At 52.6% G+C, this 27,619-nt stretch overlaps 3 protein-coding genes across 5 annotated transcripts; all 3 read left to right on the top strand.

The window, feature by feature from the left end:
• The first annotated feature begins 355 nt into the window (after positions 1–355).
• Positions 356–9,571, top strand: LRRC20 (leucine rich repeat containing 20). 3 transcript variants are annotated; one of them, XM_059821401.1, is made up of 4 exons: positions 356–523; positions 1,619–1,768; positions 3,534–3,701; positions 9,051–9,571. In XM_059821401.1, exons 1-4 carry the CDS (start codon positions 442–444, stop codon positions 9,200–9,202), a joined length of 552 nt encoding a protein of 183 aa, XP_059677384.1. In that variant the 5' UTR covers positions 356–441; the 3' UTR covers positions 9,203–9,571. The 3 variants fall into 3 exon arrangements, with proteins under 3 accessions (XP_059677384.1, XP_059677382.1, XP_059677383.1); XM_059821399.1 differs by lacking the exon at positions 1,619–1,768 and having other exon boundaries at positions 437–523; XM_059821400.1 differs by lacking the exon at positions 3,534–3,701 and having other exon boundaries at positions 437–523.
• A 1,300-nt stretch (positions 9,572–10,871) lies between these two features.
• Positions 10,872–14,873, top strand: NPFFR1 (neuropeptide FF receptor 1). The gene is made up of 4 exons (XM_059821436.1): positions 10,872–10,905; positions 12,499–12,795; positions 13,624–13,723; positions 14,072–14,873. The coding sequence occupies exons 1-4, from the start codon at positions 10,872–10,874 to the stop codon at positions 14,871–14,873; spliced, it is 1,233 nt and encodes a 410-aa protein (XP_059677419.1).
• A 1,569-nt stretch (positions 14,874–16,442) lies between these two features.
• Positions 16,443–27,424, top strand: PPA1 (inorganic pyrophosphatase 1). The gene is made up of 11 exons (XM_059821201.1): positions 16,443–16,516; positions 16,723–16,787; positions 19,633–19,686; positions 20,135–20,254; positions 22,263–22,349; positions 22,660–22,786; positions 23,302–23,429; positions 24,973–25,058; positions 25,285–25,354; positions 26,465–26,504; positions 27,086–27,424. Exons 1-11 carry the CDS (start codon positions 16,453–16,455, stop codon positions 27,115–27,117), a joined length of 873 nt encoding a protein of 290 aa, XP_059677184.1. The 5' UTR covers positions 16,443–16,452; the 3' UTR covers positions 27,118–27,424.
• The last annotated feature ends 195 nt before the right edge of the window (positions 27,425–27,619 follow it).

Here is a 27,619-nt window from a genome sequence, read left to right as displayed (position 1 = left end):
GGAGTGCACCTCCATATCCCAAATACACCAACACAAAAAGTTGGGATTCCCACACCCCAAGGGCTACACCATGCTCCAGGTCACCGGGAAAGGGGGTGCATCCCCATATCCCAAAGTACCGACCCGGAAAGTTGGGAATCCTGTGCCCCGAGAGCCACGCCAGCCCCAGACCACCGGGAAAGGGGGTGCATCCCTATATCACAAACCAGGAAAGGGGATGCATCCCCATATCCTACACATACCACCCTGGAAAGCTGGGAATCTCATACCCTGAGGGCCACGCCAGCCTCAGCACAGCCTCCCTCCCTCCCTCCCCTGGGAACGCTGATCCCGCTGGTTATTTTTAGCATCCCTCTCCCGAGAGGCCGGAGCGGCTGGTTTCTCCCTCCAGCCGTGGATCCCCCCGGCCAAAGCACGTCCCCGGCGGGACCGGGCGCCCGCATGCAGAAGAGGATGGGTGAGGCGGTGGCCCGGGTGGCCAGGAAGGTGAACGACACAGTGGAGAACAAAACAGATTCCCTGGGTAAGCCTGGCGCTCCGGCTCCGCTCCCGCTCGGGGCCAGGAGAAGGATCGGGTGTCCGAGAGCAGGACTATTATTTGCAGCCACGGTCTAAAAAAAGCTGTCAGTCCCCCTCTGGGTGCCGTGCCCAAGGCTCCTGCACCCCCAGGGAAGGGAAAGGGTCCCCCAAAAGGGCGCTCAGCCCTCCCCAAAGTTTGAGTGGGTTCCCAGCGATGGCACATAATCCCATGGGACGTGCCCCAGGGATAAAGTCCTTCCTTACAAGCAAAGGCAGGAGCCAGACCTCTCCCCGCCTCGCCAGATTTGTGGTTTTCTGCAGTTTCCCCGTTTGCAGCTAATATCCGAGACCCAGGCGCAGCTCATCAAAAGAGAGCCGCTCATTTTTATTCGTGCTGGATTCCCAGCCCTGGGGTATAAACCAGTGTACGCTGAGAGTCAGAGCTTCATCGCTCAGCCTCTCCCAGCAAGACGATAAGCGGGGGAAGACGGAGCTCGTGCAGCCCCCGCCACGGCTTTGGGGAGGGGACAGGCAGCAGAGCCGGGGCTGAGCATCACAGGGCTGGGATGCAGGGATCCCATCCCCTGGTACGTCCCCAGGAGGGGAAAGGGAAACAGGTCAGAGCAAAACAAAAACACCAAGAGGTGAGAAGCGCAGCCAAATCCTTTTCCCCTTCCCACTGCTTGCCATGAGAAATCCAGCCAGGAGGACCCCCAGGGAAAGCCCATCACCATCAGCAGTGGAGGGGGCATCCCTGGGATGCTCGACCTTCCCCGGGGGGTTAAGGACATAGGGGAGAGGGATTGCTGAAGTTGCAAAGTTATTTATTTGACATGGACAGGCTGGCTGAGGGTTTGCAGCAGAGAGGTAAATGCGACACGGTTTGGGGTTGAACACCCTTAGCATTGCTGATGGGAACAAACTATGGGTGCTCAGGGAGGTGATCGCAAAGATCGCTGCAACAGAGAGGAGTATGGCAGGGGACATTTCAGCATCCATGGGCAGCAACTCAAGCATTAAGGGGTAGAAGACAAGATGGCAAGCATTGCTTGGTGCCAGCTGGGGTGCATTATAAGGTGCCCGGATCTCTCCGGGGCAGATCTGGCCAACTGCAAGCTGATGACCTTCCCCGTCGGCATCTACAAAGCCATGAGGAGCGTCACCGAGGGGATCCACCACATCTCCCTGGCCAACAACGAGCTGAAGTCCCTCACCAGCCGATTTGTCACCACCTTCAGCCAGTTGAGAGGTAAGAGACAGCCCCACTGCTTCACAACAGCCACTTCCAAGCCCCCGGGACCCGGCAAAGAGCCCCCCCGGGCTGCTGCAGAGGGAGCACAGCACCGGAGAGTCTCCCCACTGCAGTTTTTCCTCCTCTGCACTCACACCTCATTCCAAGCACTAGTTCAGCTCCCCCCAAAATCCGTTTTTCTTTACCCTTTGAGCCCTTGCAGGAAGAGGGCACCGGTTTTGCTCTCACCCACCCTCCCAAACTCATGCCATGCCACCTCCAGCCACTCTCAGCAGTGACCAGGCTGCAGTGAGGTCTCTCATCATCCTCCATCTCCCTCCGAGGATGGGGCTGAAAGAGGACAGGAAAGGCAGTCTGGGTATAATGGTGCATGGCAGAGCTGGGGCATTTCACAGAATCACTAAGGTTGGAAAAGACCTGTAAGACCATCAAGTCCAACCATCAACCCAACACCACCTTACCCATTAAACCACATCCCGAAATTTCAGGCTGCAGAAGGCATGCTGGCTTGCTGCCGGCTAATTAGCCCCTGTCGCAAGACAGCAGTGATAGTTGCTTGCTCCTCCACTCGCTGCAGGAGATGGGGACAGTCAGTGTGTGGCTGGTGCCACGGGGACACGTCCCTGCGGAGCCCAGCGAAAGCAGCCAGAAGCTAATCTGCTAAAAGACACTAAAGCATCCAGAGCATCCGTGGTTTTGAACGCTGGGGTCTGCACCGGGGCTTTGCCTGCCTGCAGCAGCGCCTGGGGCTCTGGCAGCTTTTATAAGCAAATATTTTGCTCATACAATGTAGTGCACAAGTGCCACTGTGGTGGGTGGCTGGGGAGGCCTCCCGTGTTGTGCAGGAGCTGGAGCATCATCCATGAAAACTCCCCTAGGCTGGAGAAAAGAAACACATCAAGCAAAGGAAATCAATTTTCATTTTCTAGACAGCATGGCAAGCCCTGAGGGGAGGGAAAAAAAAAAGAAGGTGGTCTCATTTCCCAGCACGGGTTTCACTCCACTAGTGAACAAATCATTCTGGTGATGAATGTGCCAGGCCTCAGCAGGGCTGTTGCAGGGGAGAGATGCCCCGGGGCTGGGGACAGCCTTGCACCATCCTGAATAAGGCAGGACCTATAAATATGAGGTATTAGCAGGGGCAGGGCAGCTTGCGTGGGTATTTATAGAGCAGAAAGCCCTGTGTCACTGGAGAAGGGCGCTGGGACAGCGGGCTTTGGGTTCCTGTTCCCATGGCTAATGGTCTTCCATGTAGGAGGTGCTGCTCCTGCAGCCCATTTCTTAGGGGGGGGGGGGGAAGCATCACAGAGGGCTAAACTCCGTAGAATAGATGTTTTTCACATACAGATACATTTCTTCCACCATTCTATTTATACCTCAGAAGGGGTTCAGGCACGTGAAGATAGAAAACTAGACTTAAGCCATGACAAATGTCCATTGGGGAGGGAATTGCACCGACTTCATTAAGAAATATTGCTTATTTCTACAGCCCCCGCTTGCAAAATGCTGCACGGGTTTCATTAGGAAAGCCTGGGGAAGCCAGGAAACATATCGTTCTAAAAGGGGTAGTCACAGCAGGCTAAAGTATGACAGCAAACCATGGAGATGAGCAAAAAACCACCCATTTTTGGAGTTGGAATCCCATTGCTGGACCTGGCAGCCCACGGGAGACAGAGGCTGTAAATGAAGCCATGCATTAATTATTTTCCCATCTTTCCCCCCCGCATCCCACCACCTCTCTCCTCTCTTCCCCGAACTGCAGAGCTCAACCTGGCAGGCAACTACCTGCACCGCCTGCCCGAGGAGGTCACCTCCCTGCTGCACCTCCGGGCCATCAACCTCTCCCGCAACAGGTTTCGGCGTTTCCCCGAGCCCCTGGCCACCGTCGCCACCCTGGAGACCATCAACCTGGAAGAGAACGAGATCACAGGTGAGAAGAACCTTTTCCCGCTGGAGGTGAGGATGAGCATCCCTCTGGGACAACGGCACTTCCCAGCGCTGATGCCGATTCACATCCCTGAGCAGGGAGGGATGCTGGCTTGAAGCTTTGCTCGTGGTCCACCATCTCCTGCGGATGCAGTCGGGCCGAGGGATGGCTTAGTGATCCAGCAAAAGGAGCATGGATTTGGCGAGGGAGATGCTAAATAGACAGAGCCTCGTTAGCCACTCGCTTGTGCTAACACTTGCGCTGCCTCCCGGGATGAAGCTGTTGCAGGCGTAGGGGGAAATCAAGCCCCATTCAAGCCACCCTCTTCACCACGCTGGGATACAGCTCTCAAAGGTAACTCCAGCTGCAGCTCAAAATCACCAGATTTAATTAAAAAATAGACCTGACTGCAGAACCCAGCCCCAAGGATGCTGGGCTGAGATCTTTGCTGCCAGCAAAAAATGTTTGCTGCCTCACAAAGCAAGGGCACAAGCCCACCTGAACATTTCCCAGAGCGAATAGGAGCCATAACGCTATAAAATCCCCTAAAAAAAAGTGAAATTAAAGGGCTGGTAAGAGCCGCTCATCCCCGACCCTGCAGTCAGAGGAAAATCATGCGCAAAGCTGAAGCCTTTGGAGTCCCCGAACGCTGGGCAAAAGGGGCAGCTGTTGCACAGAGATAAAAGGGGATTTATTTAGGAGCAATCTTCCAAAGAGCCCAGGCTGGAGCATCCCACAGCCCACACAGATCCCCAGGGAGGCGAATATTGAGTCTGCTCAATTTTGCTGTTTTATCTAGGATGGCTTCAGCTGCTGCTGGGAAAGCTGCTCCCTGCAACACAAGTTTTATTAACAGCATCAGCTGCTCCCTGGCCATGCCTATAGAAACACAAAACCTTAAATACTGCTTCCACGAGAGCCAGCAAAAGACATGGGTTTTCCTCACCCCTTTTTTCCTCTCCTGCCATTCGGAGAGAGCGTCTCACTCTTAGGTCCCTCCATCACTTTTTGAGCTTAATTGGCCAACTTCAGACTTGATGCAGGAGCTGAAGTCTCCAAACTTCGTATTTCCTTCGCATTTTGTGCAAGCAGGCTGCTGCAGGAAGGGAATACAGCGCTTTGTTGCATTTTTCCCTGCTTAAATGCAGGGAGGAACAGATGCATCAAGGGTTGTACCCAGCTGGATTAATCTTGGGGGAGAAGGCAGCTAGATAACCCAGCTGCCAGGCTTGGTCCTCTCCCTCCAGGCTCCCCTCAGCTGCTGTTATCAGACTTAGGAAGAATAATGACAGGGTAGAGATTAACAATTTCAAGCTAAAATGTTTCAGGGATGTATCTTTGAAACGAGCACAATGCTGTTTGGCTGCAGAAATGGGTAGGATTAACCTATTTTATGCATTTTCTGGAAAGGGAAGAGGTAGAGATTAGAAACCCAGGGACGTCGCAGCCAATTTTTGCCAAGGAAACAAAAGTTTGGGTAATTGCATCACTCCCAATACCTTCCCCAATACCTCCTGGGCTCAGTCCCACAATGGCCTCCCAGGGAGCAGAGCACCCCAAGAGCTGCAGCAGCTCAGGTCCTTCACATCCAAAGTAAAGCATCTCATCCCCAGTTTCACTTTCCAGGACCACGGTGGAATCTCCTGGGTTGCCCTCAAGGCTGAGTTTGCTCAGCGCTGAGCTTGCCCAAGGACCGAGCTCCCCGCTCTTCACAGGCACAGCGCGCTGGGAGCTTGCAGCCAGGCTCTGGGATGAGCCTCGGTGCCAATTATCTGCACATCAGTTTCCATATATGTATATATATGCATTTTTATGTGCTAATAGTTTTATATACTATTTATGAGCTTGTATTTATACATACCTTTTCCTCCCACACTAGCCTGGCACAATAGGGGAAGGAGAGTTAAGGAGAGCCCATCAGCTTGAATTTAACTGGTGCAAATTTTGTTTTTCCTTAATGACCAAGTAGGAGTTGAGCCCTTCACACTCATTTCACTCCAGGAGATCTTAGGCCAGTCTATAGGAGACAACATCTTCTCTTTTCCCCTCTGCATGCATATACAACTCACCCACTGCAGCTGGCCAAGGACCCTGTTTTGGCAGCAGGGTCTCATGGGGAGCAGTTACAGAATCACTACAGTTGGAAAAGACCTGTAAGATCATCAAGTCCAACCATCAACCCAACCCCCCCATGCCCACTAAACCACATCCCGCAGTGCCACATCCACACGTTCCTTGAACACCTCCAGGGATGGTGACTCCACCACCTCCCTGGGCAGCCTCTTCCAGTGCTTCACCGCTCTCTCAGGAAAGAAATTTTTCCTGATATCCAGCCTGAACCTCCCCTGGTGCAACTTGAGGCCATTTCCCCTCATTCTATCACTCATCACTTGGGAGAAGAGACCAACACCCACCTCACCACAACCCCCTTTCAGGTAATTGTAGAGAGCAATGAGGTCTCCCCTCAGCCTCCTCTTCTCCAGACTGAACAACCCCAGTTCCCTCAGCCCCTCCTCATCAGACTTGTGCTCCAGACCCCTCACCAGCTTCGTCATCCTTCTCTGGACACGCTCCAGCACCTCGATGTCCTTCTTGTAGGGAGGAACACAAAACTGAACACAGTATTTGACATATAGCCTCAGCAGCACTGAGTATAGGGGAGCAATCACTTACTCCATCCTTGGAGAAACTCTTGAGGCATCTGAAAGTTCATCCAGGTGCTGCTCTTCAGCAGCAGTACCTACACCCCTACAGCACAGAAGCAACTACCCCAGTAGTGCAAAAGCTGCATTTTGCTGCCTTTTATAATTCGGGAGCCAGGCTGCACCACTTAGCCCAATAACGAGCTGAGGACCCTACTCCAGATAAAAGACTGGTGGGCAACAGAACCATCTTCTACAGATGATAGATGGGAGCTGGAGCCTGGGGAAGGACTGGGGCTTGCTCCAGCAGCAGGAAGGTTGTGGATGGGCTGGTTTTTGGTGCTGCTGCAGCAGTCATGTGCCATTCCTAGTCCTGCCTGTCCTCCTCTTAGTGATGCTGAAGGAGCTGATAGCAGGGCTGCAGACCAGATTAAAAGGACGTGCTGGAAGAGGGCTGAGTCACCTACTAGGACATACTGAACTGGAGATGGTAGGCAATGTTTTCCAGCCAAAGGGAAACAGAAGTAAAAGGAGATTAATTAATGTCTGCCTGGAGTCTGTGGGCTCTGAAAGGAGACACTTAGTGCCATGAACTGCCCTTTTCATCTCAACAAGCTCTTAACCCTGCAGTGTAATTATGTATATATTAATGTCAATGCTTTTAACTCCTCCTCTGCTAATTAGAGTGATAGCAAATTAGCATTTTCAGCTCCCAAGTTCTGTGCTTTTTTGGTGCCTGAAGCTTCAGCGGCTCTTTCCCTTATTCCTTGATTAATGGGTTAACATAGAAGCTTTTGAGACAGCAAGGGCGATGCTGCAGACGACTCGCAAAGCTGGGCAGGTTGCTGCTGGTGGCAACTGTGGCTGATTTTTCTCCTCCTGAGCATCAAAAAAAGCCATTCTCAATTTGGGTTAATGGTATGGAAAATGCATCTTTGTTAATAGCCGCAGAGGAGCCAGCCAGTGAGTTTCCATCAGCAGGTTTGGAGGAGGCTGGCAGGAGCTGGTGGCCAGCAAAGAATGCGGCTAATGTTGAAACCTGCCCGGGAGGTGGCTCTGCTATCTGAGCAGGGTCCTTCCACCTTCAATTTGTAGCCGTACGAGGCTGAGAGACCTTTGGGGCTGTTGGTGTTCATCGCCCAGCTCCTCGCATGCCTCGGCAGCCTTTTCATACCCATCTCCTTAGATGATTCTCAACGCTTCGGCAGCCCTTTCATCTGAAGGAGCTGGCTTTTTCACTTGCTTATGATCATATTCTGATCTGAGAAAATTACTGTTTGCCTTAATTATGGAAAAGCCTTTTTTCTTCCCCTTTTCTTGCTTAACTGGTGAAGCCAACATGAATAATTCAGGCTCAAACGCAAGTGCCTTATCCATCGGGGAGCCGGCAAGTGGTGCTTCGGGTTGCTTATAGAGGAGTTTGCGGTTCCCACGCACGGCCGTATAGCTATAGGCTGCACTGCCTGCCCTGCCTGTTGCTTCATGCCGGGCGTGAGTCACCGTTCCTTACCTTGAAATAAGTTGCAGAGCTGGGCTGTTCCCACCCTGCGCAAGGCGTGCTCCCTACAATACTTTCCTTAAGTCACTAAATTTAAGCAAAGTGGGGGTTTATCACTCTGCATAACTTTAGAGGATCATTAAACAGGAAGAGCTATTAAAAAAAATATATTTTTGTGCATCAAGGGGGAAAAAAATGCAAAATGATACAGGGGAGCGATGGTGAACAAATCCACTGTAAAGAAGAGTATAAAAAAATCCATGTGACGCTTAGCATGATGAGAGAGGTACACTGCTCAGAAATATGTTTATTACAGAAAATAACATTGCTCTCTGGACAAGAAGGAGAAAAAAAAAGCCATCAAGGTGTTTGAGTCTTTTTCCAGCGTAAAATAAGTTTCATGGTCTAAAAATCGTATCATCACCCGCTCAGCTATAATTACAACACCGCAATTCTGCTCCAAGTATTGGGAGAAGAAATCAGAGCTGGGGATCTAAAAGGCTCTTGTCATTTTGGTGGCCAAATTAAAAAGAAATCATTCTTGGGGAAACTCAGGCAGGTGGGCTTTTCAAGCCCACAATATTGTGATTTATGATGAAAAGCTAAATCTAACATCTTAATGGTTAGCTTTTTGTATCAGTCTCATTCCTCCGCCCTCAGTGGATTCACATGGGGACCACCCAGAGACCTGCAGTTTAAGGCACCTTTTTTTTTTCCCCCATGTTAAAAGGGTTTCCTTTAGAAAACCCTTTCTAAAGAAAAACACCTGAATTCATGGAAATTGCAAAATAGGAGGGTGGTGATGGCCGAGAGCCATTTTGCAGCCTGTCCAACAAGGGTGAAGAGCACGGGCTCTCCCATCAGCCTGGCGAGGGCTCCTGGGCATTACAACACTGGGAATAAAATCAGGGAATAAGTCTTTGAATACCAGTTTAGCACCCCAGCAGGGTTTTTTTTATGACTGGGAGAACTGGAGGGCAGTGTCCACATTTAATATCATGGTGTTTGTACCTTGCCAAGCCATTTTCTTGAGTAGTGGTATAATTTAATCTTTTGTTATGTTTCTGTTTTGATAAAAGCCTGGAGACCGACGGGAGCAGGGTTTGCTCCGGGCTGCCCATCGAACCCCGGCTTTCATCCCCTCTGCTGCTCCGAATGCCGCAGCAGCCGATGCCGGGATGGATGCTCACTCCTCGGTGCTCTCTTTTGCAGAGGTGCCGGCAGAGAAGCTGGCCTCCATGGCATCGCTGCGGAGCCTCAACCTACGGGCGAACCCCGTCGGCCCCGAGGTGCGGCTGCTGGTCCGGCCCCTCGTCCCCTTCGACCTGCTGCTGTCACCAGAAAAACCCATTCCCAAAGCCTGAGAGGGTCTCGAGGTGCCGGGGCGAGCTCTTCAGAGGGGTGACTGCCTGCAAGAGTGGTTTGGTTTAGGTCAGTCCCTGCTACGCCGCTATTTCTGTCCCAAACCCGCAGCGAGGCAGCCAGTCCTTCTTTTTTTTCCTTAATAAAAAGCAAGCAGCGGGGCTCTCAGCGAAGGGATGGCGACGCCAGCTCCTAAGCCAGGGAATCTCCTGCTTTGTGTTTTGCCAGCGCTTGGCGAGGAAGCGGAGCCGGGATGTGCGAGGTTTGGGTAAAACTGGGGGGAGTTGGATGCTCGGTCGCATCCCTCCCACCTGGCCGGTGGTAGGTAGCATCTGCCGCCCTGGTCCACGGCGAGGACGGTGGGGGACATCCCTGCGGCTGTAAGGGGTTCCCCCTTGAATTGCTGATATGGCAAAGTGCCAAATGCCTGATTAAATGTTTTCCTGTTAAGTGTGGGGGTTTTTTATTTGCTAAATTGGAGTTATCAGTTGTCTTCCCCTTTAAAGAAGCCTCTTTGTGCATCCCCGCAGGTGCTTGCTGCAGCTCGGGCTGATGCCTCTGGCTGGATTCTGCCCAGACCTGAGCAGTATGTCTCCGAATTTTCCCAGGGAAATGTTTTTTTTTTTTTTCCCCCATGGTTTTTCACCGTGGAAACCAAAGCGACCCAGTGCCCGAAGGTCCCCACACACTGCTCACCCATGGGTGTCCCCAGAAGCATGCGCCCACCTCCTGGATCCGGTGTGGGTCTTCAAGTTGTGCCGCTTTCTTTCCAAGGAAGAAATGGGCTGTGGGGCTCAGGATATGGACCAGGGAGGGTGGCTTCTTGGTGGCAGCGGGGCCACTGGTAGGCACGCTGGTGTCCCTTGGCAGCTGGCTGCCTGTGAAAGAACTCCTGGGAGAAATGGCAGCCCTTATCTCAAAATGCCTTGTTTAAACATCTCCCGTGTTTGCTCGGTCGTGTTTTTAAGGGACAACTGCTTCCCAGTGCTGGGGGATGGCTGGGGCCAGCCAGGAATGGTTAATCCTGGAAATACTTGATTTCTAGACGTGCCAAAGCCAAACTTTGGTAAAAGACCGTGGTGAAAGGGGGTTTGTTGATGTTGGCAGTGATGGAGGAGCCGGGGTTGAGCGGAGCAGCTTTGGGGCAGGACCAGCACCCCGAAGGACCGTGCTGCTTTTCCCCACCCCGTGGGTGATTTACACGGGGTGGAGGACCGGGGTCCTCCTCCCTCTCCTTTTGGGGCTCCCAGCGTGTTTCCCCCGCCCCGGGATGGGCAGGAGCGCTGCTGGGGACACCGGCCATCAGCCGGGGCGGGGAGAGGCACCAAGTGCCAGCATCAGCTTGGGGGGCGAGGGGGGGGCGAGGGGGACACAGAGCCCGACCCTCCCCAGGGACCAAACCTCTCCGGCTCTCCCCTGGGCTGCCCCCCCCGCGCTGCCTCAGGGCTGGGGCTTGCGTGTGGGTACCCCGGTATCCATGGTGATGGGAGGCTGCACCCCCCCCGCGGTCCCGTCCCCCCCCCCTCCTTCCTCCGCTGCAGCCGGCGAGCAGCCGCAACCGGGGCTCGGTACCGGCACCGGGGCTCAGCCCCGGGTGGGGAGACCGGGGGAGGGTCGGGGACAACACCCCCCCCCCAGGCTGCAGACACCCCCCCCGCCCGCATACCAGCGATGCAGCCCCCGGAGCCGGGCAGGGCTGGCGGAGGTGAGTACCAAGCCCTGATTTATTTTATTTTATCCCGAAAAAAGGTGTCCAGCCCCTCTCCTATTCCATCAGCCCAGCCTTTCCCTGCGGCGCTTTCCCACGGCCAGGCAGGGAGGCGGGTGGCCCATGGCCCCCCCGGCCCCTTGTCACCCCATCCGAGATGAACGGAGGACGCCTCCATCCATCCGGCACCGACCCGGGCGCTTGGCAGCCCCTTATTTTCCTTTCCTCGTCTTCCACCTCGCTTTTGAAACCGCCTGTGATTCCTCATCCATAGGATACCCACCTCCCGCTAATGCTGCAAGACATTGCAGCCCAAAGAGATGAAGTCCGGCAAAGTTTTGGGCTTAATATCGCAGGTTTCGGGCAATCTCATTACAGTCTTCGCTATCGCTTCTGCTAACGAAACCGGTTCGTGCGGGTGCACCTGATGCACCTTGCCCCAGCAGCCCTGCCTGCTTCCTTGCCTCTCCAAGATGCTCCTTCTCCCGTGCCGCTGCTGCAAACCCCACCAGCATCTTTCTGAAGCCCCGCTGGAAATGTGTGGGCTGAATCCTGCACCCAGGACAGGGGTATAGAGGCCAGGCAGGGCCTCCCTGCGTGCCGGAGCCTCGGCGAAGCGAGTGGTCCCATCCGCTGGGAAAAGCGTCTTGGCTGGCGAGCTGAGCACCAGCATCGGCACGGGGATGGTGGGGTGGTACGGCCGCCCACCATGCAGCGGCTTTGCAGTGCTTTTGCAGAGCGGGGCTGACCTGCAGGTGGTTAGGCTGAGCCTTAAAGCAAAAATATGCCTTTTTCAGCCTTAAAATTGCAGCCTGGGTTTGCCTGGAGTAAGTCACATCACCGCTGCAGGCAGCTCCTGCCTGCGCTCAGCATCCTCCCGTGTCCCTGCCTGAGTAAAGCTGGGGAAACCCGAGGGTGGGTGCTGCAGGGACCTGCTCCCCCCGTTAAATCTGTAGCAACAAAATGCCCTCCCCCCACCTCCACCAGAAGCTCTCAGGGTCCCAGACAGTCATCATAATTATGTATAATTATCACTTTATATGTAAGGAGAGGGCAGGGTCTCCTCTTCCCCAGCCCGTCTCCCTCTGCTACTGCGGATTTTAGGAAATCTCAAATTGCAAATCTCGGAAGCTCAAGGAGAAGCAGCGGCAGACACCCGGGAGCGGGGATGCTGCCAGGCTGGCTGTGCTGGGGACCGATCGCATGGGTACAGCTCCCGCGCAGCCGGAGCATTGCGGTGTCAGGACATGCATTTCTCTTCCTTGCATCATCCCTAAAAAAAATCCCATGAGAACAGGATGTCTTCTGGGCTGCTTTAACTCCTTGTCAAAATAATGATATAAAATAATAATGGTATAAAATAATAATGATATAAAATAATAATTCAGACGAGGTGCTGCGGTACCTTGGGCTGCGTAACCCAACGAGGAGGACACTTGTTGGGGCACTGAGATGATCCCAGCAGGACACGTCCCGGCCAGGCTGGGCACTGGTATAAATATGAAAACTCACCTCCGAGGGCATTAAGAAATGAAGGAAATAATCGCTTTATCCTCTTCCAGCTTCATTTTCCTGCCTTCCCTTCCCCAGGCCCTTCCAACGGCAGCTGGCCCAACTCCACCACAAGCGAGAGCCACCTCCTGAGGGAGAACTACACCTTCTCGGCGTACTACCAGCACTCCTCCCCCGTGGCCGCCATGTTCATCCTGGCCTACACCTTCATCTTCCTCATGTGCATGATCGGCAACTTCCTGGTGTGCTTCATCGTGGTGAAGAACCGCCAGATGCGGACGGTCACCAACATGTTCATCCTCAACCTGGCCATCAGCGACCTGCTGGTGGGCATCTTCTGCATGCCCACTACCTTGGTGGACAACCTCATCACGGGTGAGCGGGGCCGGGGGGGGGAGAGAAATTGGTGGGGAACATCACCCACCTTCTGCTCCCCACACATGAGGCCGCCCCCAAATCTCCTGCCCGTGGGTGCTTTTTTTTGCTGAGGATGAGGAGGGCAGGTGGTGGCCACTCAACCATATCTGATGAAAGGTATCATTTCATTTAGACCTACTATTTTAGGGGGAAAAGTTGGGGGTTTTTTTAGGTTTTGGACATGTTTTGGCAAAGTAAGTATGACCTTAACACTACCTTTACATATTTACTTAAAGTCCAGCTGTTCTCCATCAAGCAGCACTGAAAAAACCCCTCCTCTTCTTGCATCGATCTCCCCGCGCTGGCTCAGCTCTGCCCGTTGACCTTTCCAAAGATAAAGCGTGGCATTGGCATGGTTGGTGGAGTTTAGCCGAAGCAGTAGCCGGGGCACAGGGCAGAGTCTGTATTTATTTATTATGTGGTGCTATTTATTTATTGCCAATGCCTTAGTGGGGGTTAAGAAACAAGACGAAAGCCCTTCCGATCAAGAATCCCAAGGTCAATCCCCGTGATAACAGCTAGAGCCCTACGTAGGGGTAGGAGAAATGACAACCACCGTGCTCCTTGAGTGTAATATGCACCTTTTTTACCAATTTTGGGTTTTTTCTCCAAGCTTCTGTATTGCTAAAGGCCATCTCTGTATGAGCCAAAAACGCAGCCCCCCCCTTAGGAGCAGGATTTGGCATCCCCTAACAACGACATGGTGGATGGGGATATCTAGACGGAGCTGCCGATGGACCCGGCTGAGCCAAAGGCACCTACAAACTCCGTGGTGTCCCCTCGCAGGTTGGCCCTTTGACAACGCCATGTGCAAAATGAGCGGCCTGGTGCAAGGCATGTCCGTCTCTGCCTCAGTTTTCACGCTGGTGGCCATCGCCGTGGAGAGGTACGTTAGTGCGGGGATGTGGGGACAGGGGGACCAAGCACCCTCAGCGTGTTCGGGTATCCCATGCGGTTTCCATCATGGGAAAGATCCTGGGGATGTCAGGAGGGTGTCCCAGCTCTCCAGGAGGACCACAAAGCTGTCCATGCGGCATCCCAGCAAGGTGTCCTTGCCCACCTCGGGCTGAAAACACCAAAGCTGGAGAGATCCCAACCTATCTCTCCCACCAAAAGCCATATGTAAAGAGCAACCCATCTTACCCTCCCCTCCCACCCTCGGGTCCTGGCCGCCCTCCTTCCCCAGGGACGTCCCACCAGCTGCCCAAAGCCACCACCGTCTGCCCTCCCGCAGGTTTCGCTGCATCGTCCACCCCTTCCGGCAGAAGCTGACACTGAGGAAAGCCCTGGTGACCATTGCCATCATCTGGGTGCTGGCCCTGCTCATCATGTGCCCTGCCGCCATCACCCTGACCGTCACCAGAGAGGAGCACCACTTCATGGTGGACACCTACAACAACTCCTACCCCCTCTACTCCTGTTGGGAGGCCTGGCCCGAGACGGGGATGAGGAGGATCTACACCACCGTCCTCTTCTCCCACATCTACGTGGCGCCCCTCGCCCTCATCGTCGTCATGTACGCCCGCATCGCCTTCAAGCTCTTCAAGTCGGCGGCACCTGACCGTGGCCAAGGGGAGCCAGAGGGGAGGAGGGTCTCCCGGAGGAAGGCCAAGGTCATCAACATGCTCATCATCGTCGCCCTCTTCTTCACCCTCTCCTGGCTGCCCCTCTGGACGCTGATGCTGCTGACGGACTATGGGCGATTGAGCGAGGGCCAGCTCCACCTGGTCACTGTCTACGTCTTCCCCTTCGCCCACTGGTTGGCCTTCTTCAACAGCAGTGCCAACCCCATCATCTACGGCTACTTCAACGAGAACTTCCGACGAGGCTTCCAGGAGGCCTTCAGAGCCCCCTTCTGCTCGCCCCACCACCATCGCCACCGCGGGCCGTACGCCTCCAGGAGCCACAGCCGCGGGATCCTCTTCGGCACCCGCAACCGCGTCTTCGCTCAGGCACGGGCCAGCAACTCGCCGCCCGCCTCTGAATCAGGGCCGTTGGCACCGCGCCGCACCGGCGTCCCTGCCTGGGACGGCTGAGCAGCCGTGGCCACCGAGCACCTCTGGACCAAGGGCTTGCGGGGCGGGGAACGGGGATTTGCCACGTCGTGGGCTGTGAGTCACCAAAATAAAAGCGTGTCCTGCTGAAGTCACGTCCCTGCCTTGGCTCCTCCGCTTCCCCCAGCAGTGCCATCCCGGATGAGGGGCAGTGGTGGGGCCGCCAGCCGAGCCCGCTGGCACCATGGGCCTCCATGCCCTGACAGAACCCCCCGGCCAGGGCACGGGGCTGGGGAGCACGGGGAGCAGCGGGGGAGAACGTGTGCGAATGGGCTGTCCCGTGCCACGCTTGGCCACGCCACGGAAAACCATGCGGTCCTTTGCTGGACCGCACCATGCTGTGCTCAACCACGCCACGCTATTGTGGCCGTGCTGGGCCACGCCACGCCGTGCTGGGCCAAGCCACACCATGCTGCTGTGGCCATGCTGGGCCACGCCATGTCACACTGGGCCAAGCCATGCCATGCTGCTGTGGCCATGCTGGGCCATGTTGTGCTGGGCCAAGCCACGCCGGGCCACGCCATGCTGGGCCAAGCCACGCCATGCTGCTGTGGCTGTGCTGGGCCACGCCATGTCACGCTGGGCCAAGCCATGCCGTGCTGCTGTGGCCATGCTGGGCCACGTCATGCTGGGCCAAGCCACGCCATGCTGCTGTGGCCGTGCTGGGCCACGCCACGTCACACTGGGCCAAGCCACGCCATGCTGCTGTGGCCATGCTGGGCCACGCCATGCTGGGCCACACCACGCCATGCTGCTGTGGCCATGCTGGGCCATACCATGCTGGGCCAAGCCACGCCATGCTGCTGCAGTCATGCTGGGCCACGCCATGCTGGGCCAAGCCACGCCATACTGCTGTGGCCGTGCTGGGCCACGCCACGTCACATTGGGCCAAGCCACGCCATGCTGCTGTGGCCATGCTGGGCCACGCCATGGTGGGCCACACCACGCCATGCTGCTGTGGCCATGCTGGGCCATACCATGCTGGGCCAAGCCACGCCACGCTGCTGCAGTCATGCTGGGCCACGCCATGCTGGGCCAAGCCACGCCATGCTGCTGTGGCCATGCTGGGCCACGCCATGCTGGTCCAAGCCACGCCACGCTGCTGCAGTCATGCTGGGCCACGCCGTGCTGGGCTATGCCATGCTGCTGCGGCCGTGCTGGGCCATGTCACGCCGTGCTGGGACATGCCACGCCATGCTGCTGTGGCCATAGTGGGCCACGCCATGCTGGGCCAAGCCACGCCATGCTGCTGTGGCCATGCTGGGCCAAGCCACGCCATGCTGCTGTGGCCGTGCTGGGCCACACCACGCCGGGCCATCCCATGCCAGGCTACCCAACACCGTGCTGCGCTGCCCGCCCCGCGGCCGCGCATCTTCCCCCCCCCCCGCCACGCCACGCGTAGCGTGGCGTGGCGGGTGGGGGGGGGAAGATGCGCGGCCGCGGGGCGGGGCCGGCGGAGTGAGTTTAGCGCCTGCGCAGTGCACAACCCGTCGGCCGGGGGGGCGTGGCGCGTCGCGGCGCGCCTGCGCAGTGCGGCAGCCGGCCGGCTACGCGCGGCACGATGGCCGGTTACAGCGTGGAGGAGCGCGCCGCGCCTCACAGCCTGGAGTACCGGCTCTTCTTCAGTGAGTGCCTATCGCCTTCCTCCTCCTTCTTCCCCTCATCCTCCCGGTCTGGGGTTGGGGGGTCGAGCTCCTCTGGAGACGCTGGGGAAGCCCCGGCGGCCTGAGGTGCGCCTCTCCCCGCCCCTCACCTGAGGCCTCCCCTCAGGCCGGGCCTGGCGGGGTGTCCCCTCAGGCCGGGCCTCACTCCCCCCCCCCTTGCTTTGCAGAGGACGCCGCCGGGCGCTACATCTCCCCCTTCCACGATATCCCCATCTACGCGGATGCCGGCAAGGTAAGAGGGGAGAGGGGCCGGCTGCCCTGGGGGGAGCAAAGGACCTCCGAGCCAGGTGGCTGGTGTGGCCTCGTTGGCTTGAGGCCGGTGACAAGAGCAGCCGCTGGAGCTCTGGGCTCTGTGGGTGAGTATTTTGTCAGTGCTTCTCAGGGAGCGTGGTCCTGCAGGCCTGGAATACCTGAGGGATGCTCCCAGTTCCTTATGCTGCTTCTCGGCAGGAGCACCCTAATGGAAGCATCACCAGATCTTGCAAAGAATGGGTGCCCTTTTCGCGTAGTCTCGGCCTCGGGTAGAGCAACGCAGTAGAAGAGAATGGATGATCTCATGCTCATATTTGTGTCTGAGATACGAGTGGTTGTCTTGAACTTGCCCATGCGGTCACATGAAAGCGTTCTGGGTTAAAAGAAGCAGCTTTCCGTTTAGCTAAATACCTACATCCAGTCATACAGAGGTATATGCTCATGCTGCATGATATCTCAGGCTCGGGTTTTGGCTGCTGTAAGGCCATTTTACGCCTGTAGTATAATTGGCTGCTGAGCAGGAGGTGAGGATGTTAAATTCTTGCTGTAGCAGCTCCTGGGGACCTCTTGCCTCACCAAAAGTGCAGCTGGGGAAGCTGCCACATGCAGTGATGCAGGGCTTTTACATCTTTCCAGCGGTTAGTCAAATTAGGCTGTTCTGAATCACTGTCTAAAATGCCCCAGCTCTAGGAAACAAAAACAGCTGTGCCTCAGTTTTCACTGAATACTTTTTTTCACTGGTAACTCAGGCTCTCTGACTGTATTCCTAAGCTTTGCAGCTTGTTTCTTCTTTTAACACATACTAAAAAGCTGCGCAGCTTGAGAAACGTAGTCGATGAACTGTTCTAAATCTTCGTGATAGAGAGGTGTAATTTGGAGGTAGAGAATGGTTATGGGAAAGGAAAAGAGTATGGAGGATTGAGAGATGAACCTCTAAAAAGTAGCTGATTTAGCTTTGGGGCATGGGTGTTGTCAGAATACGCTCTGGGAAGTCTGAGGTGGCCTTTGCCTGCTCAGAAGGGAAAAGACAGATTGTAATCATCAAGGACAGGGGCGAAGCAGTTTCTGTGGCTGACTGGGAAAGCAGTTTTCAAAAGCAGGTGTCTGGAAGGTAACTTGGTCAAGAAAAATCCAGATAATGCTACGCTTTGCAGACGCTCGCAGAACAGGGGAGGAAAGAGCAGGGGAGTGAGTACAGGGGTGAGGAGGTTTCCACGGACTGGTAATGATTAACAAGGGAAACTGGACTACTGGTGTGCCTTCAGGCACTTGGTGCTGCTTGCCAGCATTGCTGTGCCAAGTCATTAAGAGAAGCAAGTATCACTGAAGGTCACAGTCCCTGAAGTTACACAATAGTGCTGATCACATTAGACATCCTTCTGTTGCTGGAGTGCCTCTCCACAGAGATTTTACTTGTTACGTAGTGGGTTCGTTACCAGCTTTGGTAGGGAGCCCAGCCTGGAGCAGAAGGCTGTCTTACTCTGTCTGGGCTCCTTGATCTTTATCCTTAGACCTCTAAGACACTGAGAGGATTGCAGGGTGGTTTTTTCAGTCTAGGGCTGAGACGTACTGACCTTATCTGTACCTGTGTGTCTTGGCATTGCAAAGGAATGACCTTGGGCTACTCACTGGGTGTCTTAGACCAAGGCAGATCTGTCAGCTGGATGGTGGGGAAACTGCGAGCCTAACAAAGATGCACCCCCAAGTCGTCTTTCCTTGCCTGCAAAGCCAAAACATCCTCCCTACCCAGTTCCAATTGCCTCATTCCTTTCCTCGAGTTACTTATAAATAAAAATAGTATAGACCTTTTTACTTTTAAATTGCAAATGAGCAGTGACCCCCTGCAATTAAGGGGATGTAATAATCTTCTGTTAGGGAAGGGTCTGGGCAAAGTCAATGATGTAACAGCACGATAGCAATCTAATTATGGCGCAATACAGGTGTGAGGGATTTTGCAATGCTAATACTGCTTAACCTGGGCATTAGAAACCTTGTCGATGCTAGGGAGCAAGGTTTGACTTTCTGTTAAAAGCCATAATCTCTTCAAACAGCAAGTGTTAAGGTTCAAGCGTGGAAAAGCTTGTTTTCTTGAAGAGGAGACTCTGGCATTGAACTCTCAAGAGCCCTCTCAGCCCAGCTGGAGTCAACAGGAGGTGTTTTCAAGCGTCGCCTGTAAACTAGATACTGCAAGATGTGGTTCTGTGTTTCTCCCCCACATCTTTATCCTTGCACCGTGCTGCTCACAAGGTCTGTCAGCTTGGAGGGGGGAAGCTCGGGCACCTCTCCCTGCTTCAAGACAGACTAGAATATTTGGGAGTGACGTTCTCAGTTGTTCAGAATAGTGCGTGGGTACCCACATGGCTAAATAGATGGCTTACTCCTGTAAGCCTCGTCTCTTCTAAATTGCCAGGGTGGCTCTTGCTGTAGTATTAAGCACTTTGTATTTAATAAATATGTCTAAAACCTCGCTTTGCTATGCCCAGGATAGTTTGTATGCCCCTGTCTTCGATTCATTTAAACCTGCTGGTCCATAACCTAGGAACATGGTGGAGACGTTCATAGGTGCCAACTGATGGAGAATGCGTGGATAACCTCAGTCTGGCTTTTGCTGGGGTCTTTCATGGGTTTCAGCTTTGAGTGATGACATGTGACTGACTGGGCTAGGGGACTTCTATCAACTGTGTCAAAACTGGCCCTGGAAAAAACAGAAAAAAAGTTACGGTTTTCATGTGAACTGGCTGGTTTTCATACTTACTTACCTGTTGCCTAGTTTGAAGTGTGATCTTGAGATTCCTTCCCATTCACTGATATTTCGCTTTCTTCAGAATGTGTTCAACATGGTTGTGGAAGTACCTCGATGGACAAACGCTAAGATGGAGGTAACTATATTATAGTTCCTAGCTTAAATGCTTGAGCTGAGTAGTTATTAATCTTTGGCTTTGCTGATTCTCTCCTCCTTGATTCCACCTCCTGAATCAGAGTGGTTTCTAACTTCTCGTGTAAATACTTGCTTAATGCTAGAGGTCTAGTATGGAGGCTGAGACTTGCAGAAGCTGGAATAACTTAGTATTCTTCTGTGCCTTCTGATTAAAGCAGCATCTTATGGCTCTCAACCCCATGTGGTTCTGACGTTTGTAAGTCTGCCGAAAACTATATCCCAGGAGATGACAATGCAACAGGAAATGGAGTTGTCCAATATCTGCTGTTGGCTTCAGTGTCAGCTCCTGGTCTCTTGGCTGGTCAGTTAGCAGCCAGCTTCATTTAAAAAAAACAAAAAAGGTTTTCTTAGAGAGCAAAGTAGTGAGAATTATGTAATTTTTCTTTCAGATTGCAACAAAGGATCCCTTAAACCCAATTAAGCAAGATGTGAAGAAAGGAAAACTGCGCTACGTAGCTAATGTGTTTCCCCATAAGGGTTACATCTGGAATTACGGTGCTATCCCACAGGTACTGTAACTTGTCCTGGTGGCTCATCCTTTCTGGTGGGGAGGAGGGAGGATGCCTGTGTGTGTCTCTGACTACCGCTGTATTAATGAGCAAAAGGTCAGCTGAGAGCCTCATCTGGAACACAGCATTTGCAGCTGTGTATGTAATCTTGCTAATTAAGAGAACCTGTCAAGAAAGCAGGGGTACTTTTAAGTAGAAATCTCAAGAAGTAGGCTTGTAGCTAATTTGGTGGGGAGCAGCCGCTGCTAGTGAGGTCCCTGCTGTGTCGCTCCTCTCCCTGGCCACTCGGCAGTTTGGTTGGACAGTAGCTGGCAGGTCCTTGTCTTTGGATGAAGAAAGCTGTCACTCCACAAGGAACTGGGCATCTGGCAATGCAGTACCCTCAGTTCCTGCCCAGTGAAGCATAAAGAGCTAAAGTTGTAAGCTAATATGGTACAGGATCTTGGTGTATGGCCCTTAGGCTGAATCTTTACAGAAGAGTCTTGTTGCAGTGAATTAGCTCATTGTTTTAGACTTTGGATGTGAACAATGAAAATCTGAATAGATTTGAAGACTGTATCTTTCCCGTTTCTGCCCCTCTTACTCTTCAGGGTCTAAAACACACAGCTAGACTAACGGATTGACCTGTTGGATGGTAGTAGATGCCCTGTTCTCAGTGCTGGATCTGAGAAAGGCACTCAGAAGTCCCAGAGGCTGTGTGAGGCAGACATCCACAGCTGCACAGACACGCTTTCTCTGAAACAGCTGGCAGGGGGGGACTGTCAGGTGGTGACACCTGGACACATGCTCTTAACTGGCTGGTGACTGCTAGGCAAAGAGGAACTTTGAGCAAAGCTGTTGGCCTCTGATGTTCTCTAAGATTTGAGTTTCCTTTAGAGAAATAAATTGTCAGTGACAGGTCACAGGGAACAAACTGAATTTTGTAAGTCTGGTCTTGATAGCAATGCATGTTGAGTGTTTTCTCAAAGTGGCTTAAGACGGTGTTTCAAAGTTGAATTGTTTTCTTTTCTACTCGGATGGATTCTGGAGCCAGTTTCTTTGTACAGAATTAAGGCTTTTGAAGCCTTTGCTCAGTCATGTGTTAGTGGATCAAAGATGTTTATGCATCAAGGGCAAGGAACCGAACTTAACACTTCCTTGTAGAGAAGTGCCATAGCGATTGTCAAGAGTCCTTCAGCACCGCCCAGGTTTCGGTACATCTTCCTGAATGCTCTGGATGCGTTACAAGGTCTTGACTATACTAGTCGTGTCCTGGCATGCAGATTTGGGAAGAGCATTCCTTCTTTTTATATCTCAACCGCCTTGGAGGTAGATGCTCCTTATGATGCTAGTGGGCACAGTGTCCTTTCGCTCCTGATCAGACAAGCGTTTTAAGCAGCTATTATTTTTGGAGGCATAGCTCAAATGCCTTCTGGAGTCCTGTCTTTTGACTTAGTCATCGCTTTAGGTGAGATGCACTAGGACACTGGGTAGCACAGGGTGTGGGATGCCGCATTCTTGTCACTGCTCTAGCGTAACAGCGTGTCTTTAGTTGTTTAATTAAAAGGAAACAATACACCCTGTCTTTCTTCCATCTCTGTTGGACTGCTATCTGGAGTTCAGGAAACTTCTGTTAAGAAATTAATAGGAAGAGGAACAGGCAGGCAGCCAAATCGATGAGTGTTCTTTATAGATGTGAACTTCACCTTTATGCAGCTGTGGGACGGAGGAGGAAGTCTGGAAAATAGTTGAAAAAAGGTTTGTCAGTGGGAGGGAGAGCTTACCCTTGGCAAGATAAGACCTTTTCACTTAGATTCAAACTGTGTTTGCAGGCACAAATGAAGTAGTAGGCCAACCACTAGACCTGAAAGCAAATGTGAAGTGGGCCATCGTCTGTATCTTCAAGGCAACTGCATGCCTGAAATAAACCTGCTTTTTGCTTCCTCTTGAAACCTGAGAGTTCTTATTCAGGTGTGGGTTTTTTGCTTGTTTAGGGGTTTTTTTTGTTTTGTTTTGTTTTTTTTTTCAGACTTGGGAAGACCCAGGTCACAAAGATGAAAATACTGGCTGCTGTGGAGATAACGATCCAATTGATGTGTGCGAAATTGGAAGCAAGGTAATGCATTCTGAAGGGTGACTGTCTTTTGAAGTGTGTAATTAATATCTCCGAAGTCAATTATCCAGAGACATTATTCAGTTCCTACCTCCTCTACCTTAATAATGTGATGTTTCCCTCTGCTGCCTCTGGAGATTGTTGATGAGATCTTACAGCGCGAGCCTTGCGAGCCAAGGCTTATGAACCGCTGATAAGCAATAGCTAATTTCATGGTACCTGCCTGCTTGCCGAACTCTCACAGCTTGCACAGTCTCCTGTTGTGCATTCCTTGGATGCAGCAGTACAGACAACAAGGTCTTTGTCCTTGCAGGTCTGCTCTCGAGGAGAAGTCATCAAAGTGAAGGTGCTGGGCACGCTGGCACTGATTGATGAGGGAGAGACAGACTGGAAGATAATTGCTATCAATGTTGAAGACCCTGAAGCAGACAACTATAATGGTAAGTAACAGGAGGGAAGAGCAGGCTTAATACTTCCCTTTCTCCTTTGAGAGCCTGCAGGAAGCTTTCAAGTCAGGGCATGGGCTTGCTCCTTCCATGCCACACTATTCATCAGATGTGATACTGGAAGGACAGCAGAATAGGATGTTATCAATCCTATAGCAAAACATTTTACTGCTGTTTATCCCAAATTCAGTCCGCTGCATGGCCTGGCATCTCAAAGAAGAGGGTGGCTGTACAGCCCGTCCTCTGAGTGGAAGGAAAGGGGTTGTCCAGTAAGTCTCCAATCAAAGCTGTTTAAATGTGTCCATGCTCCTGGGGGCAATCAGGATATGCTGTGAAGATGAAACACTAACTTTCCTCTGCAGCTATCTGCTCTGTGTCTTTACTGTAACCTGTCTGAAACGTTGCTAAGGCTACTTGAGGAGGGCCTGAAAGAGGGGCAGCTCAGAAGAGCAGGGTAGTAGCTAAGTAACTTCTAGATCTGGCTAACAAACCTTTTTCTCTGTGGCTAGATATCAATGATGTCAGAAGGATGAAACCTGGATACTTAGAAGCTACAGTGGACTGGTTCAGAAGATACAAAGTACCTGATGGAAAGCCAGAAAACCAGTTTGCTTTTAATGGTGAATTTAAAGACAAGGTAGGATCGCCTTTCTTCATTGCTGTGAGCGTGCAAAGGCACGCTGTCCAAAACCTGAGCTCAAGGTGCATGGGGATACAAATGAGTAGTCGCTGGGAGAATGGGTTTCTATGGGGCTGCTGATAGCTGACTTCATTCTTCCTGCTGTTTTTCCAGCCTATCATTCTGCTTGTTTCCAGCCCGGTGCTTGCACGAATGCTAGGAGAAAAAGCGTAGGGTTATCACCTGGCTGCTGTTGGATATTATCAGTTTTTCTTCTAGGTGACGTTCATGTGGGATCACTTCAGGGCTAGGAGCCTCCATGTCAGAACCGGGATGCAAAACGCCAGGTTTATTTGCTCCTGCTCTGGAGCAAAGGGTGCTTGACATCAGGCTTTGCCTGCCCTGCTCACTGGCTTTGTTCCACTGCAGCCTGTTGCAAGTTGACTACTCGGGAGTTAAAAATGCTTCTTCCTCCAGGCGTAAAGTGTTCCCTCACGCCCTTTGAGTAAGGCTTTGCCTTGGCAGCGTTATTCCTCTGCCTCTTCTCTGGGTTGGGTCAGATAACTTAACTGCGCCTGAACGGGAGAGATCCTGCTTCCGCATCCTTCTTCCCGCCAGTCCTTGTGCCATGAGTGGGTTAGTGAGGTGACTCAACTCCCAGAGCTCCAGAGCGGGTGCAGAGAAGGGGAGGGCCTGCAAAGCCTGGTGTGGGAAGGGAAGGAAGGGGTAAGGGGGGAAAAACGGAAGTCACGTGGGAGTGGGCTTGTCCCCTTCGACTCTAGCATGGCACTAGGTTGGGTGGGCTGGGACATCTCACTGCCCCACAGGATGGGTGAAACCAGAATCAAGGCCAAGGCTGAAAGCAGGGACAAAGAATCTCACACGTCTTCCTGCAGTGTTTTATTTGGCTCTGTGTGGTATCAAACCAGGATATTTATTGCTGGTGTTCATGCTAACAAAGAATTGTGTGTGCTTCCTTCTCCAGCTGACAGGTTAATGCTTGAGCATATACTACTTTTTTTTTTTTTAAGGAAAAAAGCTGTGATATGCTTGGAAGCAGGTTCATTTTTAAATAGTTGCTAAGCTAGATTAGGTGCGTGTCTCTTCCTGTTGATCTACACAGCAGTTGAATGATTTGCCTGGAGTGGAAGAAAGCTTGCAGATAGGTCACAATCAACGAGCTGCCGAAGACAAACTGAGTGGGAGGAACAGCGGGGTGGAGGCGCTTTTATAATATAGCGCTGGCCCAAGACTAGAATATCTGTGTTCAGTTTCTTTTGGCTTCGGGCTCGCTAGATGACCTTGGCGTATCCTCCCATCTCGAAAGTAAAACAATTGGTATTATAAAATCCCCCTTGTTCAGCTGCTGGGCGCTGGGAGGTTGCTGTTGTTCCTGAAAGGCGTAGTAATGGAAGAGGTCTCTTTGAGTCCCTTCCAGAGTCACAAACTATCTAAAATCAGCCTATAAATACTGGCCTCTCATTCCACGTAACCGATAGTCGGGAGAAAATGGCCTGGTGCTTACACATAACGTGATGTTTGTTCTCATCTTCAACTTCAGGATTTTGCGGTGAACGTCATCAAAAGCACTCATGAACACTGGAAAGCTTTAATAGCAAAGAAAACTGACGGAGGGGAGATCAACTGGTAGGTTAATACTTGTGGTACTGCCTGTGTTCCTTTCCCCTAAGCAAATAACCCTGGAACTTCCTTTCCTGAGCGGTGCCATGCTTTCTGATAGCTGCTGGCTGTCTCTGCAGGCCTTCCCCTTCAACTTGGCAGCTATAACAATGATTTTTAATGTTCCATTCTTTAATACTCTTGGGGGAGAGACTTGGCTTTCGCGTTCTCACAAGCGACCTTTCTCTTCTAGCACAAACCTGACGGTGTCTGACAGCCCTTTCTGCTGTAGTCAAGAGTGTGCAAAAGCTACTGTGGATGCAGTAAGTACAAATTTTGAGCGTCCAACCCCTGACATCGGTGTCGGGCAAAACGATACGATTTGTGTGGCACCGTAAACTGTCCTCGCTGTGTAAATAGCGCATTGTGTGCTCGGAATTTTTTTTGGATGACTGAACGCAGCACCTGTTTCTGGTTAAATAGGATGGATGCGGAGCAAGCCAGACGTTGCTCCAGAGGCTTCTCCTTGCCCTTAGTCATCTGGGAGATGGAATCCAAAACAGAGTTTGCGTGAAGAGCTAAACCTCTGAACGTAACTTGGCTGTCAGCTGTTCAGAGAGGGTTTAAATACTTGGCCTTCCAAGAGCTTCACAGCGCAGGTCACCCCTTGAGAAGAGAAAGTCTGATTTCTGAGAGCCTGGCACCCTTTGCAGTGAGAAGCTTGGCATTCCCAGTGTAGTAGCCCTACAGTTTCAGGATTTAGTCTCCCTAGGCTTGTGAAGTGCTGTTGTTGGCAACTGGAAAGGGGTTAGAGGAATGGGACAGGAAAATCAAAATGCAAATGTTGCCTCAGTGTATGGAAATGTGACTGGAAACCGGAGTCTCTCCATAGCCTTCTGTTATCGTCGTTGGTTTGAAAAGGGCTTGTATCCTCTGGTAGTATCCCAATTATTTTACAAGTTTTTGAAAGTGTAATCCTCGTGGAGGATGTCTCGCCAGCTAGGGACCCTTGTCTGTCTTTGATTGCTAAACATCAGGTGAAAGCTCTTCAGAGAAGTTTTTCGAGAGTCCTTTATACTTCTATTCCCCCATCGCATTGTAGATTTTAAAAAAAGAAAAAAAAGCAAGCTGCCCGCAACTGTATAGAGGCTGGAGCAGTGAGTGCTTGTGGTGGGAAGCAGATGGCACTGCAGCCTGTGCTTAGAGCAAAGCACCTCCGGCATGTGGGACACGTATGGAATGAGGAGGCTGTGGGGATGACAGGACTCAGGCCGCACGTGAGCTCATTTATTCCCTCACAGCTGACCAGCCCTGGCTGCCGCAGACCAATTTACACTGCTTAGATCCTAAACTGTGCCGATGTCTAGTGAGCTTCAGGCGTAAGGTCAACCTCTGCCAGCAGTTGCTGTCTGCTTACACACTTCTTGTTTCAGGCACCACCGTGTAAAGCTGCCAACCCGATCCCAGCCGAAGGTAAGTCTCACAACCCACATTTATGTTCCGATGCGGAGCGGAGGCTTCCTCAAGGAATTATCAGTAGGAAAATGAGGGGCTTAACTGATAGCTAGGTACGGCTCTAGCTGTGGGCACCTTGCACGCCCAGTCTGGACGTTGCTGTAGCAGGGACGAGACCCCGAGGGCGAGTGCGAGCTAATGGCAGCGTTGAGAACCCGCAGCTCTGTGGCAGAAAGAGGAGCTAGGCTGTGTCGTTTCCGATCTCTTCATGGATAATAACCCTGCAAAGAAATTGATGGCTTCCGTGCGGGCGCGGGAGCTGGAGGTGAAATGACTTCAGCTCCCTGAGCCAGCCGAGCTGGCTCCGGCTTGCTGTCCTCGCCTGAACCGAGTCATGCGTAGACTAAGTGAGGGTGACTTAAGGAAAACAAATACACGTAAAGAGGGCTACACAAAAACCCGCTGGGCGCGTGGCGGTGGGGTTGACAGTAGAGGGAGGAAACCCCCTGCGCTGGAGGTGCCGCGGGCAGTGCCCTGTGACTAATAAGTGGGTGGCTACCAGAAGACTAACCCATGCTGCTTTTTTCTGCCCCGCACAGTTGACAAGTGGTTCTACTACCAGAAGAACTAAGGCCTGAGGATGGGTGGTGAAAGAGCCGTGTCCTTCCCCCTGAGGAGTCGCCACATGCAGGAATAGACCAGAAAATTAGCTTCAGTGTCAACGGGAAGACCTTACCTGCAACTTTGCCCATTAGAATTGCATACCTAGCCGTGACGTGTCTGCTGCATCGAGGTCTGGTGGAGGCTAGAAGACGTAATTTATAAAATCAAAACACCCTGCTTGTGCGTGGTCGTACAGTGTACTTTGTAAATCGCGACAGAAGATCGCTCGCCTGGTACGTGTATGGATGCTATAAATAAAAACTACTGAAACGGGACTCGGCGGGGCTCCTCCTCCTTTCCCCCCCGCGATGGAGCCCTGCAGCCAAGGGGAGAACAGCGGCCCTTAGACGGGTCTGTGCTGGGGGTTGTGAGGGCGCAGGGTTGGTTTGGGGGAGGATTTACCGGGTGGCGCAGTATCACGTCCCTCGAAGAGGGGACTCGGGGCGAGCGGACGGCCCGGGGGCGGCCTC

The sequence above is a fragment of the Gavia stellata genome, chromosome 9 (genome assembly GCF_030936135.1).
Source record: "Gavia stellata isolate bGavSte3 chromosome 9, bGavSte3.hap2, whole genome shotgun sequence".
Taxonomy (NCBI): domain Eukaryota; kingdom Metazoa; phylum Chordata; class Aves; order Gaviiformes; family Gaviidae; genus Gavia; species Gavia stellata.
The sequence above is the reverse complement of the archived record's forward strand: the minus strand, read 5'-3'. Positions and strand labels throughout refer to the sequence as shown.